At 55.6% G+C, this 14,201-nt stretch overlaps 1 protein-coding gene across 1 annotated transcript in view; it reads right to left on the reverse strand.

The window, feature by feature from the left end:
* The window catches only part of URB1 (URB1 ribosome biogenesis homolog), a 68,190-nt gene that overhangs the window by 20,539 nt on the left and 33,450 nt on the right, over positions 1 to 14,201 (reverse strand). The window contains exons 20-28 of the mRNA XM_059392258.1: positions 11,990 to 12,208; positions 11,063 to 11,242; positions 8,977 to 9,832; positions 7,638 to 7,839; positions 6,777 to 6,963; positions 4,878 to 4,936; positions 3,153 to 3,346; positions 2,019 to 2,129; positions 1,696 to 1,759 (exon numbers count right to left, since the gene is read on the reverse strand). Of these exons, the coding sequence (XP_059248241.1) occupies positions 1,696 to 1,759; positions 2,019 to 2,129; positions 3,153 to 3,346; positions 4,878 to 4,936; positions 6,777 to 6,963; positions 7,638 to 7,839; positions 8,977 to 9,832; positions 11,063 to 11,242; positions 11,990 to 12,208 (2,072 nt within the window). The remainder of the gene's footprint in view (positions 1 to 1,695; positions 1,760 to 2,018; positions 2,130 to 3,152; positions 3,347 to 4,877; positions 4,937 to 6,776; positions 6,964 to 7,637; positions 7,840 to 8,976; positions 9,833 to 11,062; positions 11,243 to 11,989; positions 12,209 to 14,201) is intronic.

A 14,201-nucleotide genomic window follows, 5' to 3' on the forward strand; every position in this document is an offset into this window, starting at 1 on the left:
TTACGACGTGCGCCTTACTCGGAGCTCTTCCATCTACCAGTCCCACTATATCTGTGGGACAACCCAGGACAGGGTACCATCATTACGACGTGCGCCTTACTCGAAGCTCTTCCATCTACCAGTCCCACTGTATCTGTGGGACAACCCAGGACGGGGTACCATCATTACGACGTGCGCCTTACTCGGAGCTCTTCCATCTACCAGTCCCACTGTATCTGTGGGACAACCCAGGACGGGGTACCATCATTACGATGTGTGCCTTACTCGGAGCTCTTCCATCTACCAGTCCCACTGGATCTGTGGGACAACCCCAGGACGGGGGTACCATCATTATCCCCATTTTGCAAACGGGCGAAGCGATCCCGGGAGGATTAAGGAAGTTGCTCAGCTGGCCACTTGCCCAGCTGGTCGGTGGCAGAGCTGCAATGCCAAGCGGGGAAGTCTGGCTCCAGAGTCCAGATGCCGGGCCACAGCTGGAGAATCCCGGCTGCTCCGTGAGGCTTCCGGATTCAAACCCCTCCCGAGTCACAGGCGGCCACCAGCCCCGCAGGCCTGACCCAACGGCCTTGGCCGTCGCTGCCTCGAGTCTACCATGTAAACGCCTGAACCCGTTAGCACCAACACCCACTGCGGCGGCCCCGGAGATCGCCTCCCCTTCCTCCTCCTCTTCTCCCCACTCCCGCCCACCCACCTCCCCACTGGCGAAGGTGCTCCGTGAGAGCCCAGCTCTGACGGGGAGCACTTCTCTGCCCCCAAAGGTCTATCAGCTGTCTCTCTAATGGATGGAAATGAGAGTCTTTCAGTCTGATCCTTACAGTCCCGACCAGCCAGGCTGTCTGGCCTCCCCGCTACCTCTTCCCTCTGCTTGTCTCGTGATGCACACAGCTCAGCTGCTCACCATTCCCAGGAACGTGCTGACTTTCCCAACTCCCCGCCATGGCGACCTTGGTCCTTCCACGTGGTGTCCCCAGGCTCCTCCACCGACCCCTCACGTCCATCAAATCCCTCCAGTGCCAACCGGGTCACGGAGCTTGCCCTGATGCCCCCTCGGGAGACGGTACTCCCACGAGCTCCCCTGACAGCTGTGTCACGCCACCAAACGCCAATTACGGAAGAGTTACGTTCACAGTCACTGTTCCCCTTAACAGACATGGCAGGACCATGTCTTACGCCTCTAGGTGTTCCCAACAGCGCTGGGCCCAGTGCCTTGTCAAACAGCAAGTGCTCAGGTGAACATCTACTTAACGAAGACTTCTAAACTGAACTCCAAACACACACTCATTTCTGCACAGGGCAGCAGGAGTCATTCGAGTCACAAAATAAATTAGCTATTTCAGGGGGCTGTTCTCTGGCGGGTAGGGGAAGCGGACAAGCAGCAGACCCCCCGGATCCATCAGTCAAGCGGGCATGGTGTGCTGGCATGAGGGCTGCCTGCTAAACGCCCACAGAGCGCCATGTGGGCCCCTCACTCAGGCCTGCTCCTTCAGGGATGGCCATGGACCATCCTTAGAGCGTGAGGCCAGGCTTTCCGCGGGAGCCGGGGTATGACGGAAGGGAGCCCCCTCCATCGAGCTCTCCCCGAGAACCACAAAGGTACGAGAGAAAACCTGGGGAGCTTGCTGTCGGAACACACTCCCCAAGTCTCAGGACGGCGCCTTCAAAGGCTGCCACTCGCCCCTCCAGGCCCAACCTCACCTGAAGTTCACGAGGCTGAGGTCATTCTGTTCATACGCCCGGAGGAGAAGTAAAATCTTCTGGTCTAGAAGCCAAACCAAGGCCCATTTAGAAAGCTGAACTGTCACATGGTCCTCCCATCCTGTCACACCACCTGATCTCATGCTCCCAAGTCACACGGCCTGGTCCCCTCACACTGCCCGGTCACACAGCCTGGTCCCCTCACACTCCCCGGTCACAGGGCCTGCCTGGTGCCGTCACACTCCCTGGTCACACCCTCTAGTTACAACACTTGCCTGGTCCCCACACTCCCTGGCCATCCCACCCAGACCCCACACCCTTACCCAGGACGCTGAGAGTGGCACCATAGGCCCCAAGGAGCACCGCAAAGTGACTGCTTTCACAGACAGAGGGACACATCTTCACCACCACGAACATCAGATCCACCAGCGCTTCTGGAAGGAAACAAGACTGAACTGCGCAGCAGCGCAAGAGGATGTGCGCACAAGAAGAGAAGTAGAAGAGGAAGCATCTCGGGAACATTTAAATGCTTGAAACGCCTTCTCTGAACAATATCGGTCTCTGGCCTGAGCCGCCTCCTCTTTTTCCCTTCTTAAAAGCAGCCTGTCTTCACCACCATGTCTCTCCCCAGGGCTTCGGCAAGGCTGTCACCGCTCTCTTCGCTCCCCCTCCCACACCTGAAGCCGCCAAAGATTTTCAAGCTTAAGCAGCTCCGAGACTGTGCTGGCAACCTCTGCAGCTCTACTCCTGCCGAAATAAACGGCGGGGCCTTCGTGCTTTTCCTACCCGCATTCCAGCAACTCGGGGGTCGGCTCTCTTCAGTTAGCCGTGGTCACAGACCGACCGTGGGGACGTCTACCGGCCTAAGCACGTTCATGTTGTCTCTAAGCAGAGCATGGCTTCAAGGGGACAGGACCCTTCGGACCATCTCCTCTGACCTCTCCCGCAGCCTACACCAAACTCGGGGTCACGGGCGCTAAAATAAACCCTACTGAACTGGGGCAGAGCTTCCAGAACCTGGCCTTTCTGACAGCTTCCTGGCAGGGAACTGTTAACTGGGACGTTCAAACTCTTCACCCTTGAGGAAAGTTTCAATCTTCTGATTAAAGCATTTCACACAACTAAACAGCTTCTCTTAGGGCAGACCCACAATGAACTTCCCCCAATTCCCAGATTTTAACACTTGCCCATGGCATGAACATTAAGACCTGAAACGTGACTTCTAGAAGCCAGAACAGACTTTGAAAAGAAGTCTGTATTTGCTGCTTGGCCCGAAGTCAGAGGAAACACTTCTTGAGCTTGGATTTGAGAGAAACAAAATACCCTAACGCCATTCTGGTAACGCTTCCTTAGCTCTGAAAACGCATCGGTGGTAAATCTTGGTGCACAGCGAGCGCCACAAATCAAGAAATAAAATCTGTTTCTGAAATGGGACGGTGGGGGCAGTGGGGGGTCACCTTTTACTTGATTGTCTGGGTTTTCCTCTTCTTCAGATTTCAGCAGAGTCGGCAAAAACAGAGAGTGCTGCGTGAGCATCATGTGGACCACGGGGAGCTGGATGAGCTTCGCGCACACAGAGTTTTCTGGAAGATACAGGTGCTGTATGGCAGCGTGGAGGGCCTTCAAAAATGCGTGGTCCTGATACCGAAATCTAGGAGGCAAGCATCGGGGATGCGGGGGGGGGGGGAGAGCTTCATATAGGGGAGTTTTATTTCACAGAAGACAATAAAAAACCTTTTTCTCGGCATTTTCCAAAGATAAATTTCTACCACATCATAAAGGTGAAAATTCTACAGCGCACAGCCATCTACCCATGCTGATCCCACTACGGTCACTGTTGGACACTCGCCTGATCACCCTCCTAGCCCTCCACGTGCGGCAGGGGGCACTTTTGAAAACAGGGACAGGATGCGTTCATTTTCCTGCAGTGCGAACACCAAACCAACCTCCTATTTGACTAAAGTGCTGCACCTGAACCAAGACCACTCAGCCCGCCCCGCCACGGCAGCCTCCCTCCTTCCTCACGTCCAGCGACTGGGAAACCCCATCCGGGGCTTCAGAGGCCTCCTCGGTCTTAAACCCTCAGAACCCACCGAAGGCATGAGAGCATCCTGCTCTCGAACAAAGCAGCTTTTCTATCATGTGGGACTCACTGACATTAAGAATCACTTAACATACAGGGGCCATTCTAGAAATACACATTAGCCAAAGCCTGGGAGAAATGTCACCATTTCATGATGGTAATCCTCGGGGGTCATTGATCTGTGACCCGCCTTCACGTCTTTCTCTCCTCTGGGACAGTATTTTTCTGTTTCAACGTGGCGACTCATCAGGGAAGAGAAAATCAGGGGCACAAGAGGAAGTTTCGGGACTACCTGACTGCTGGAAGCCGAAGAGTCTGACCCTATCAAGTGTGAGTGAGGAGGTGAGGAAAACGCGCCCTAGGGGAGCTCGGAAACTGTAGACAGCGAGTGAAAAATCTAGTAAAACTGAAGCTGTGGCCACACTCCCCACCAGCGAGCGCCCCTCCCTGAGAAAACCGGGCACGAGGCACGAGGGGGTGCACAGCCTTCACTGCGGGCATGGGAGCGACGGGGGCGGGAGGAAGACGTCCGCGGGCGGGGGCTGACGACAGACCCCACCGCGCAGCAAAAACAAATGGGCTGAGATCTGTGTGTATCAGCCTGGGTAACTCAAAAGCACTTGAGCGCAAAAAAAAAAAAAAAAAACCACATAAGCGATAGACACATTGGTACAGGAAATGAAGCCAACTAAAATAATGTCATTACTGCTTAGAGACAGGCTGGCGTGCAACCAAGGTAGGAAAACACCCACGGCAGTGACAAAGCCTGACCTCAGGAGAGTGACGCTTTCTGGGGAGGGAGGAGGATCGGGACAAACACAGGAAGCTGTCGGCACTTATTCAATCTGGGCGCTGCTCTAGTATTCTCGGCACACTTCTGGTTTCTAAAAATTAAAAGACCTCCTCTGTCATCATCTCCAGAAGCCAGCTCCATGTCAGTGGGCAAATCGTCCAGCCGCACCGGCATCCCACACCCCGTCATCTGTGAACCGGGAGCGCCGCGTGGTCCCCGGATGCCATGCGGATGAGACACCCCGTGGGCTCAGTGTCGCACGCTCACGCCCACGCTGAATCACCCCGACAGAGCAAACGGACTCACTTGAGTCCAGTCTTCACGAATTTCTGCCAATCACCAGGATCAACTTCGTTAAGAGAACTCTGTGAATTAAAGAAGCAAGAAATATTCAGGGGTCATCTCCAATTAATTTAAAATTGAAAATACAGAGCTTAAATGAGAGCCGTCCAGGAAACACGAATTCGGTGACCTAAGCAAGCCACAAAAGCACACAGCTGTTTCTTTCTTGGATTTTTTTCTAAGCTGTTTTACTACTTCTGTGAGTAGCTCTGTCATTTCATTAGCATGTCTATGGTCACCAAATAGCAGGAAAAAATATCCTGACAGCCCTGTTACCTTTCCCTTTGTCCACCAATTCAGAAGGCGCTTGTGGCCTACGTCACACACAGGGCCAGACACACATGGCTTACATACCGGACAGCACCTCTCCCCAGGGGAAGACCTTTGCCCCACGGGCAGGGCCAGTACTGGCCCACAGTCCCTGAGGTAGAGAAAATCTCCAAATACGACGCCCAGTGAGACCAGAGGGCTGGGTGCTCTGGAGGGAGGGAACTTCGTGGGATGATGAAAATCTCTGACAGGAGTGTGGGCACAAGGTCTATGTGCATTTGTTAACACTAAACCCCACGCTTAACAGCCTGTATTTCACACACACACACACACACACACACACGGAGCTGTATTTCACAATACAGGCTGGGCTGTTCCATGTGCCCCCCTCGTTCTGCCATATTTGGGCTTCTAGAAACCTTGAATGCACAAACCTGTAACAAGGGATTAAGGCTGAGATACGGGTTACGAAGTCTCTTGATACAAGGTAAGCAAACTGCTTGATCTATAATCTATGAATCTATTTATCACATTACTGTCACCTGGGGTTATTTTCCTGAGGATTATTTTTTAAATTTGGGTCCAGACTTTAAACACAAGTCACAGACCTTATGAGTTTTAGTGTAATTTTATATCATGCACTGAGGAATAATTCATATGCTTCAAGATGTTATTCCTGTGCAAAAAAAATAAAGAATACTTTTTAAAAGAATGCTTCAATAGAAGGGAATAATGACCACAAATAAGAGCTGACTCTTTCCAAATATTATGACAGCTCTAGACTCACAGTGGCAAGAAGAGCCGGAAACCCCAATCATAAGAATCTTAAAACTACTCGAAGGCACATCACGATCACGTTGCTTTAAAAAACGTTAAAAAAAAGATCCTAAGGGAGGGGAACAAAGGTTAAGAATGACAGACTTATCGAGAACAATGTATGCCAGAAGGCAGGAAAGCAATGCTTCAAAATGCTCACAGGAAATACAAAACCTGGAATGAAACTTCCCAACTCATTCTCAGGGCTGTGTTACCCGATCCTAAAACCTGACAAAGAACAACTGCCAGAAAATGAAATCATAAACAGATACCCCACATGCACACAGAAGGAAAAATTCTTAATAAAATATCACCATCAAAAATAAAATCTTAATAAAATTCTTAATAAAATAATAAAAATTCTTAATAAAATATCACCAATAAAAGATATTAAAATATCTTAATAAAATATCAAATCCAATAATATGGAAAAACCGTAATACACTGCCATCAAGCAGGTGTATCCCGGGAATGTGAAGTTCATTTAACCACCAAAAGCCAATTAAAGTAAGTCATCTTATTAACAGACTAAGTAAGAAAAAAAACCCCATAAACCGTTTCAGTAGAAGTGAAGCGTGCTTAACCAAATCCCACATCTGTTCACGGAAGAAGGCAGTGCACGGTCCCGGGGCCTCCCCCAGCTGCCGCTTTGCCTCTCGGACTTGACCGTGCTCATCTCCCGCTAGTTCTGGGAGCACGGCCGTGAACTCTGCTGTCTCTTCCACTCTTCCCCTTCAAAGTGCAGTCAGGCTCTCCACGGAAAGGAAAGACACCTACCAGCAGCTCACGGAACCTCAGCAGCATCTGCCGCTCCTGATCCCGGGCGCTGTCATGGTCATGCTGGCCCCCACTGAAAGACGCAATCAGGCATTTCACACAGGACTCCAACAGAGCCGTCCTCCAGGCACGCAGCTCTCCAGCCGACCCCTCCAGCACTGCCGACACAGACTCGGCCACACTCCAACTGCAGCAGGGGACAAAAGGCACAGAGTCAGGGGCATGGCCTACTTGCCTCCAGCTTAACTGTCCCTCACATTACAGTGGGCCACCTGGGACAGGTGCCCTGAGTCCCACTGCCCCGCAGCACCCAAGCACCGGAGTCCCTGGCTGCCCTGGTCATTGTTCTACCCTCTAGATGCCAGAAGTGACAACCACCCCTACTGCCCACCCACTGAGTTGTGATAATAAAAAATGTCAGACGTGGCCAACTGTCCCCAGGAGGGGAGCAAAATCACCCTCGATTGAGAACTGCTGCTCTCAGGGCATCAGACCCAGCCATCCACTCATGGAGATGTGCTCGCTCCAGGCAGGATGGCTGGAGGAAGACTTCCTGGAGGAGGCGCCTTCTCATCGATGGGCATGACAGCAGTGCGGCAACTTTTCACTAGTTTTAAAAACTACTGGGATGCGGCGCCTGGGTGGCTCAGTAGGTTAAAGCCTCTGCCTTCAGCTCAGGTCGTGATCCCAGGGTCCTGGGACTGAGCCCCACATTGGGCTCTCTGCTCAGCAGGGAGCCTGCTTCCTCCTCTCTCTGCCTACTTGTGATCTCTGTCAAATAAATAAAAATCTTCAAACAAAACAAAACAAAAAACAAACTACTGGGAAAAGTGAAGCAGAGATGGACACAAGCCTTCCTACCTCTCATGCCTGCCTGGAGTCTGCAGCAAGTTGGGCAAATGGTCCACGAGGACAGCAAGGTCCTTGGGTTTTGCAAACGGGACCAGCTGGGCCAGGACCTCCTGATGCAGCCCGGACACTGGGGGCCCCTCTGTGCTGAGAAGCCTGGTCTGCAGCCGTCTCCACAGGGCCTTCCTCAAGACAGGAATGACAGCAGAGGACACTAGGCAGAGACAAAAAAGGAAAAACCGTCACATGCTGCTGTGTCCGGGACCAGCATGTACCAGCTCACAGAGTCCACGGCTAACTTTCAGGAACTTGTGACTGGCTGGGGTCACGCTCGTAGCTTGAGGCTGGCCAGGGCAGAAGCACGGATGCCACAGAGACCGGCAAACACAAAGGCCAGTTGGTTAAACGCTGCCCAGCACGTCACTGGTCCTTGGGCAGTCAAACCTCCGACACGGCCCTGAGCGTAGGCCTAGCTCCAAGCTGGGCATGGGACTCTGAGGACCAAAGTTCAGGACTCACTCAGGACTCGTGCCTCAAAGGCATGGGAACGGGAGAGGCACGTCAGAAGTGCCCCAAGAGTCACTGACTAAAGGGGGCGCTTGGGTGGCTCAGTTGGGTAAGCATCCAACTGCTGGGTTCAGCTCAGGTCACGATTTCCTGGGTTGTGAGATCGAGCCCTCCGCTGGGCTCCCTGCTCAGTGTGGAGTCGCTTGACATTCTCTCTCTCCCGCTCTCTCTGCCCCTTCCTCTCGTTCCCCCTCCACATGCCCCTCAAGTAAATAAATCTTAAAAAAAAAAGAGGAATCACTGATAAAAGCAGGTTCTGTGACTTTTAAAAACCGTCTGTCATTGCTGCTATGAAGTCATGACACCCTGAGGGAAAGCAAGAAGTGAACAATTATTCATATACACAATAAAAAAAAAAAATGAAGTAATTCCAGATGAATAAAAAGTGCCTCAGCCCCGAAAGCCTGCAGGTGGAAGACGGGGGCTGGGCCCAAGCCGCCTCCACTCAGCATCACTGTCACCACTGCTGGTGGGGACAAGGAACAGGACAAAGGGAGGTCACCCCGAATGCCTCCCTTGCCCCAGGGAGGACCTTCCTCGACCCAGCCCACCCTGGCTTCCCGTGGGGGACTTGGGGTGGACGGGAGCGTGGGGGCAGCACCTCACACCACAGGCTGAGATGTGGGGCGGTGAGTGCGAATGTCTCCTGTCTCTCCATCTCCAGGGCTGGGTCAGTGTCTGGGGGGGAAAGAACTTCGCCCACACCCCAAACATGGAAGTTCCAGGTCAGAAACGGCCCTCTGCCTTAGCACCGCCGGCTGCCCAAAGCCCACAGCTCCCGTACCTCCCACCGGGCGTGCGAAGCATCCCTGCGTCCTGGCCTGGAGGTAGGCGTCGAGGAGCGGGAGGAAGTCGTCCAGGCGCTCCTGCAGGCAGAGCCCCGCGCCGGGCCGCGCGCACCACAGCTCGAAGCGCAGGACGTGGGTGCAGCTCAGCGGCAGGAGCAGGGCGGCGATGCCGAGGGCCGCCTGCGTCCGCCGGGCCAGGCAGTAGTCGAGCACGTTGACCCCGACGGCAGGGGCCAGCGCGGGCTCTCTCTGCAGGGTGTGCAGCAACACAGCGTCTAGCTCGTCCACGGCCAGCGCGGGGAGCAGAGCCCCCAGGCCTCTCACAAACTCAGAGGCCCAAAGGAGCTCGCCACTCTGCAGCGGGTCCTGGGGGCTGCTGGCCAACAGCTGGACCAGGGTCTTGCCGAGCGCGTTCAGGTGTCTCTCCTTCCCGGGAGACTTCGGGAGCCGCTGGGCCACCAGCTGGGCCTCAGGCAGGCTCAGCAGGGCCAGGGTGACCTCTCGGAGCTGGGCACCCTCCATGTAGGGATGCAGCCCCTGCAGGGCCTCCAGCTGCGGGAGCGTCTTCGGCAGCGCTGTAGCCGAGCCTGTCCTCCTGTGTCGCAGCTCCTTCAGCACACTCTGAGTGATGGCCTCGGAGTACTTGGCCAGCAGGCCCCGCTGACCCGTGCGCTGGAGGACCGGGGCGCTGGCCAGCAGCAGCTGCAGGACCCCGGCGCTGAGGTGGGCTGCCAGGAGTTTCACAAGGACAGGGCTGAGGGCGTGCGGCGGGATGGCCTGTTGCTCCAGGGCCAGGAACCAGCCCTCCAACGTGGGGTGTCTGAGGATGGCCATGAGCACCTCCTCCAGCGTCTGAAATACAGCAACAAGGCACAGACCTCACACACGGCCCAGGGCCAGCCCGCTGTAGGATGGAGGGCGGACAACAGCATCCCTGAGCCTTCTATCCGCAAGCCCGAGCTCTCCCGCTCCTCTCAGGGCCATCCCACAGCATCCCAACCCAAGCCTAGTCAAAGCTGTATCCTGACCACAGTGCATCCCACCAGCACAACCCCCAGCCCCCAGGGCGACTGTGACGCTGATGGAGACCGGGCTGGTGCCCCACCCACACCAGCAGGGGCTGACCAATTCAGCCTGAACAAACGGATCAACCATACAACGGGGCTTGGCTACGCAGCAACGCCCAGTGTGCTGAAGGCCGGTCACCTGGCTCCTGCTTAGTGGCCCTGCCCTCTGACGACTGTCTGACTGAGGGACACGGGCATCCCAGGAGCAGCGGGGTCACGGCACGGGAGAGACCCCACATCTGGGAATGGCAGATGAGGATCAAGCAGCTGGGTGAGCCCAGGTGCAGGAACTGAAGGTCACATGCAGGTAGAGGCTGAGCCCTGAGCGACCCCCGGGGGACCAGCTCTGACCCCCGCTGTGTTCAGACCACCCAGCGGAAAGCGGCTGCATGCCCCTGCCGGGTGACAGGATAATCTGATCCAGTCGTTCTAAGCCGCCATGGGGAACACGAATCCCAGCACTCAGAGTGACCAAAGAGATAAGACGAGGCCATCCGTGAGAAGCGTGGCGTGAAGAGCGCGGCTGCTTCCCAAGCTCAGTGAAACAGCGAACACAGAGGGTGGTGAGAGAAAGACACACCCTGGCCCCACGTCAGCGGCATCTTGGGGGTCCCCAGCAGGGGGGAGGCTGCTTCCCAAAGCCATGAGCTCCCGCTCTGGAGCTACCGGGCTGGCCGCACCCACCGCCCAGCCTTCATTCGACCCAGGCCGCTACTGCTCCAAAGGAGAACGTTCCCAGTTTCTCAAGATGCTCACATTGCCCGGTGTGAGGGCAACTGCTTGGAGGGAAGGCAACTGGAAAGCTGCACGCCACGTTATACCGTGCTTCTCTGCAGGCGCAGGGGTTAGGGGTCAGGGGCTAAGTTGGGGGGTACAGTGTCTCTTTTGCAGTGTTCTGTCCTTATTTATCTACAACGAACATGTCCTCATGTTGGATCAGAAGGAAAGGGAGGGCCAGGGTCCAAGATGCGACAGGCACAGGCTAACAAGACCCACAGCAGGACAGCAACAGTACCTTGTCACCGGCCAGCTCCAGCGAGGCCACGCAGTCCATGTCCAAAAAGAGGTCGGATTCGGCCTGGGCAGCCTCGCACTTCTGCTGGTTCTGTGCATCCAGCTGCACACAGTGGACGACCAGGCGCCGGAGGAGGTCCAGGAGGAGCTGCAGGACGGCGGGGCCTGCGCTTCGGCCCAGCTGTGAGGACGAGAGCCGCATGATTGCTCGGGGGCCAGGAAAAGCCTCGAAGTCACCATGACCGTGACTACCCCGTCCCCACGTGACCAGAAACAAGGAGAGAAACAGGCTCGAGTGGCAACTCCTCATAAAACACCAAGAACCTCAAATTCCTCTCCCAGTAAGATGTGCCCCCGAACCTTGCTGAAGCACGGGGGTTTATCTTGACCAAGGTGAGGGAAACCCACACCGCAACTCTGTAAACCACATTGGGAACAGAAAGCTCACCAGTGAAGGACAAAATTACAACTTATGAAAGACGGTGGGTCTGGCTGTGCACTGATCCAGTCCACTGTGGGGAGAGGCCGGCCTGATGGGCGGCGGCCCTAGCAGCAGGGTCGGCCATGGCGGCTCCCGGTCTGCAGCTGTCTGGGGGGGGGACAGCTGTGCTGAGGGGGCCAGATTCTGTGAGGCTACTGAGGCCTGCAGAAAATGGGTGCCCAACCCACCTCTGCATGTCTGCTGCAGGAAAAAACAGCAGTCCAGGAGAGAGCGGCAGGCCGTGAACTAGCAGCCAAGACTCCCCAACTGCGGGGGGACCTCACGGCCCTGTGTATGTCACGTCACGAAGTCTCCTCGTGAGCAACGGGGTGACAGTGAGACTCCCCCAACACCGCCAAGCGGTCTGGACCCAACTCCAAAGGGGCTGCTCTGGAGGCAGAAATGTGGGGACACGCGGGGTCTGCGGGAGAGAGGAGCGGCGCTGACCTGGCCGAAGTTCTCCACGGTGCTCCGGAGGTAGAGCAGCAGGTGTTTGGCCGAGCGCAGGAGCCGGGGCATCGGGACGTGCGGGAGGGCGGCCCGCAGCTGTGCCTGGACCTGCTCGTCCAGAAGCGCGCCCTCGCTCTCGTAGGCCGTCTGCAGCAGGGTGGCGAAGGAGGCGGCGGGAGGACCCCGGGGGGCGAGGCTGCCTGGCATCTGAAGGGGCTTGGAGAGGCAGCAAAAGCCCGGAGAGGAGGAAACACAGACAACCACAGATGAAAAAGGTACACGGTCAGCTAAGAAAGGTACAGGGTGACGTTCACAACAAGGGGACACTTTCCAATCACATCCTAAATACTAAAATATATGGGACTGCATGCCGTTTTATTTCAGTCAATTAAGCCACAGTGTTCAGTCACTCATTTGTCCCTAGAGGGCGTAAACACGAAGGCACTAGATGGGGAAGGTGTTCACACGCGGGGGAACGTGTGTCTGGAGCTGCATACGACATACATTTCACTCAGAAGAGGCACTGTGCGGCCAAGCACCCGACGCGCTATGTCGGCTCAGGTCCTGATCTCGAGCCCCGCGTCAGGCTCTGCGCTCAGTGGGGAGAGTGCCTCTCCCTCTGCCCCTCCCCTCGCTCATGCTCGCTCTCTCACTCTCAAATACATAAATAAATAACATCTTAAAAAGCAGAGTCACTGTGAAAGTGGCAGGGAAGTGGGAGGTCCGTGCAGGAGCCGGCTCGGTAAGCCCCAGCCTTCCAGAGTCCTGCTGGCTCCCCAGCAGCCCGGGGCAGAGTACCTTGTTGGGAGACTAACAAGACAGTGGACAGAATGAAGACAAATTTCTGGAGTTCTACCTCAAACCGAAGTTGTTGATTTCTTCTATGACAACCACTCTGCCTTTTTTGGTGACCCTCAGGCACCTTGTACTACCGTGACTCCACACACTCCACTTCCTAGGCCAGTGAAGCGAGGCTATGTGTCCGGAAACCAGCAGATGTCCTGGCACGGTCCCGGGACCGGCAGCCACACTGCTCGGAACCACAGAGAGAGGCCAACCCCCGGGTCCCGCGGTGGACCTGTGAACCGAACACCCTCAGGGAGGAGCCCAGAGACCACACCTGACGCCCCCTAGAGCGTGAGAAGCACTGCTGACTACTCGACAGAGAGGGGACACCTTCCTTCGAGCACCCAGGAGGTGCAGCCCTGAACTGCGACACGTCCCCTGAGCTCTGACCGGCCACCCCCCAGTCTGAAGCACAGCTTAGCCCCCAGAGAAAGGTGACATCGGCTGGGAAGGGGGTGGATGCTGGAGTCCACTGCCTGGCCGGAATCCTGACCCTGCCCCCACTGCTGCCTCGTGACAGAATCACTGTGCCTCAGTTTCCCCATGTGTATAAAAAGGCCAGTAAGTCCTGACCTTCTCGGAGTTGCTGTGAGGATTAAGTGACTGGAAAGGCCATCGTATCCCCTAGCAGCGGGCCCTGATGAATGGAAATGTGCAACCACCATACACATGGCTACAGATACCACAAGACAAGGAGGCCCTGAGCTGCCTTTTTCAAGAACAGCTAAAAACTCAGTGTATAAAAAAAATGCACGCCACACTTAACTGCTCCCCAGGCCCCCCAACATTCACAAATAGTCTGCACTGGGGCCAGACCTACAGCACCCATTACAAAAATGTAGTCCCCCTGGGGCGCCTGGGTGGCTCAGTGGGTTAAGCCTCTGCCTTCGGGTCAGGTCATGATCCCAGGGTCCTGGGATGGAGTCCCCGCTCTCTGCTCAGTGGGGAGCCTGCTTCCTCCTCTCTCTCTGCCTGCCTCTCTGCCTACTTGTGATCTCTGACAAATAAATAAATTAAACAAACAGACAAACAAACAAACAAAAATGTAGTCCCCACATAAAGAAAATTCTTTGTTTCCACTTTCCCAGTCTTCACAGAATGGAGACTACTGGCGGCCGCCACGGCCGGGCTGACAGCTGAGCCCGCATGGCTGAGGGGCGTGCTAAGGCCCAGGCATACCATACCTGGTAGGGGAAACTGGGAGGGGAAAAGACAACCTCCCTCCTGACCCAAGCTGGCACAGTGACAAGGCGGCCACGCAGCTCGCGGGAAACTCAGTCCCCGCATCCCTGACGCACCCTGGGTACGTGGGTAGCCATCCACCCATCTAGCCGCTGGGCCGCCGTGCTGCCCTGAGCTCCTT

Source organism: Mustela nigripes, chromosome 2, assembly GCF_022355385.1.
Source record: "Mustela nigripes isolate SB6536 chromosome 2, MUSNIG.SB6536, whole genome shotgun sequence".
NCBI classification, from domain to species: domain Eukaryota; kingdom Metazoa; phylum Chordata; class Mammalia; order Carnivora; family Mustelidae; genus Mustela; species Mustela nigripes.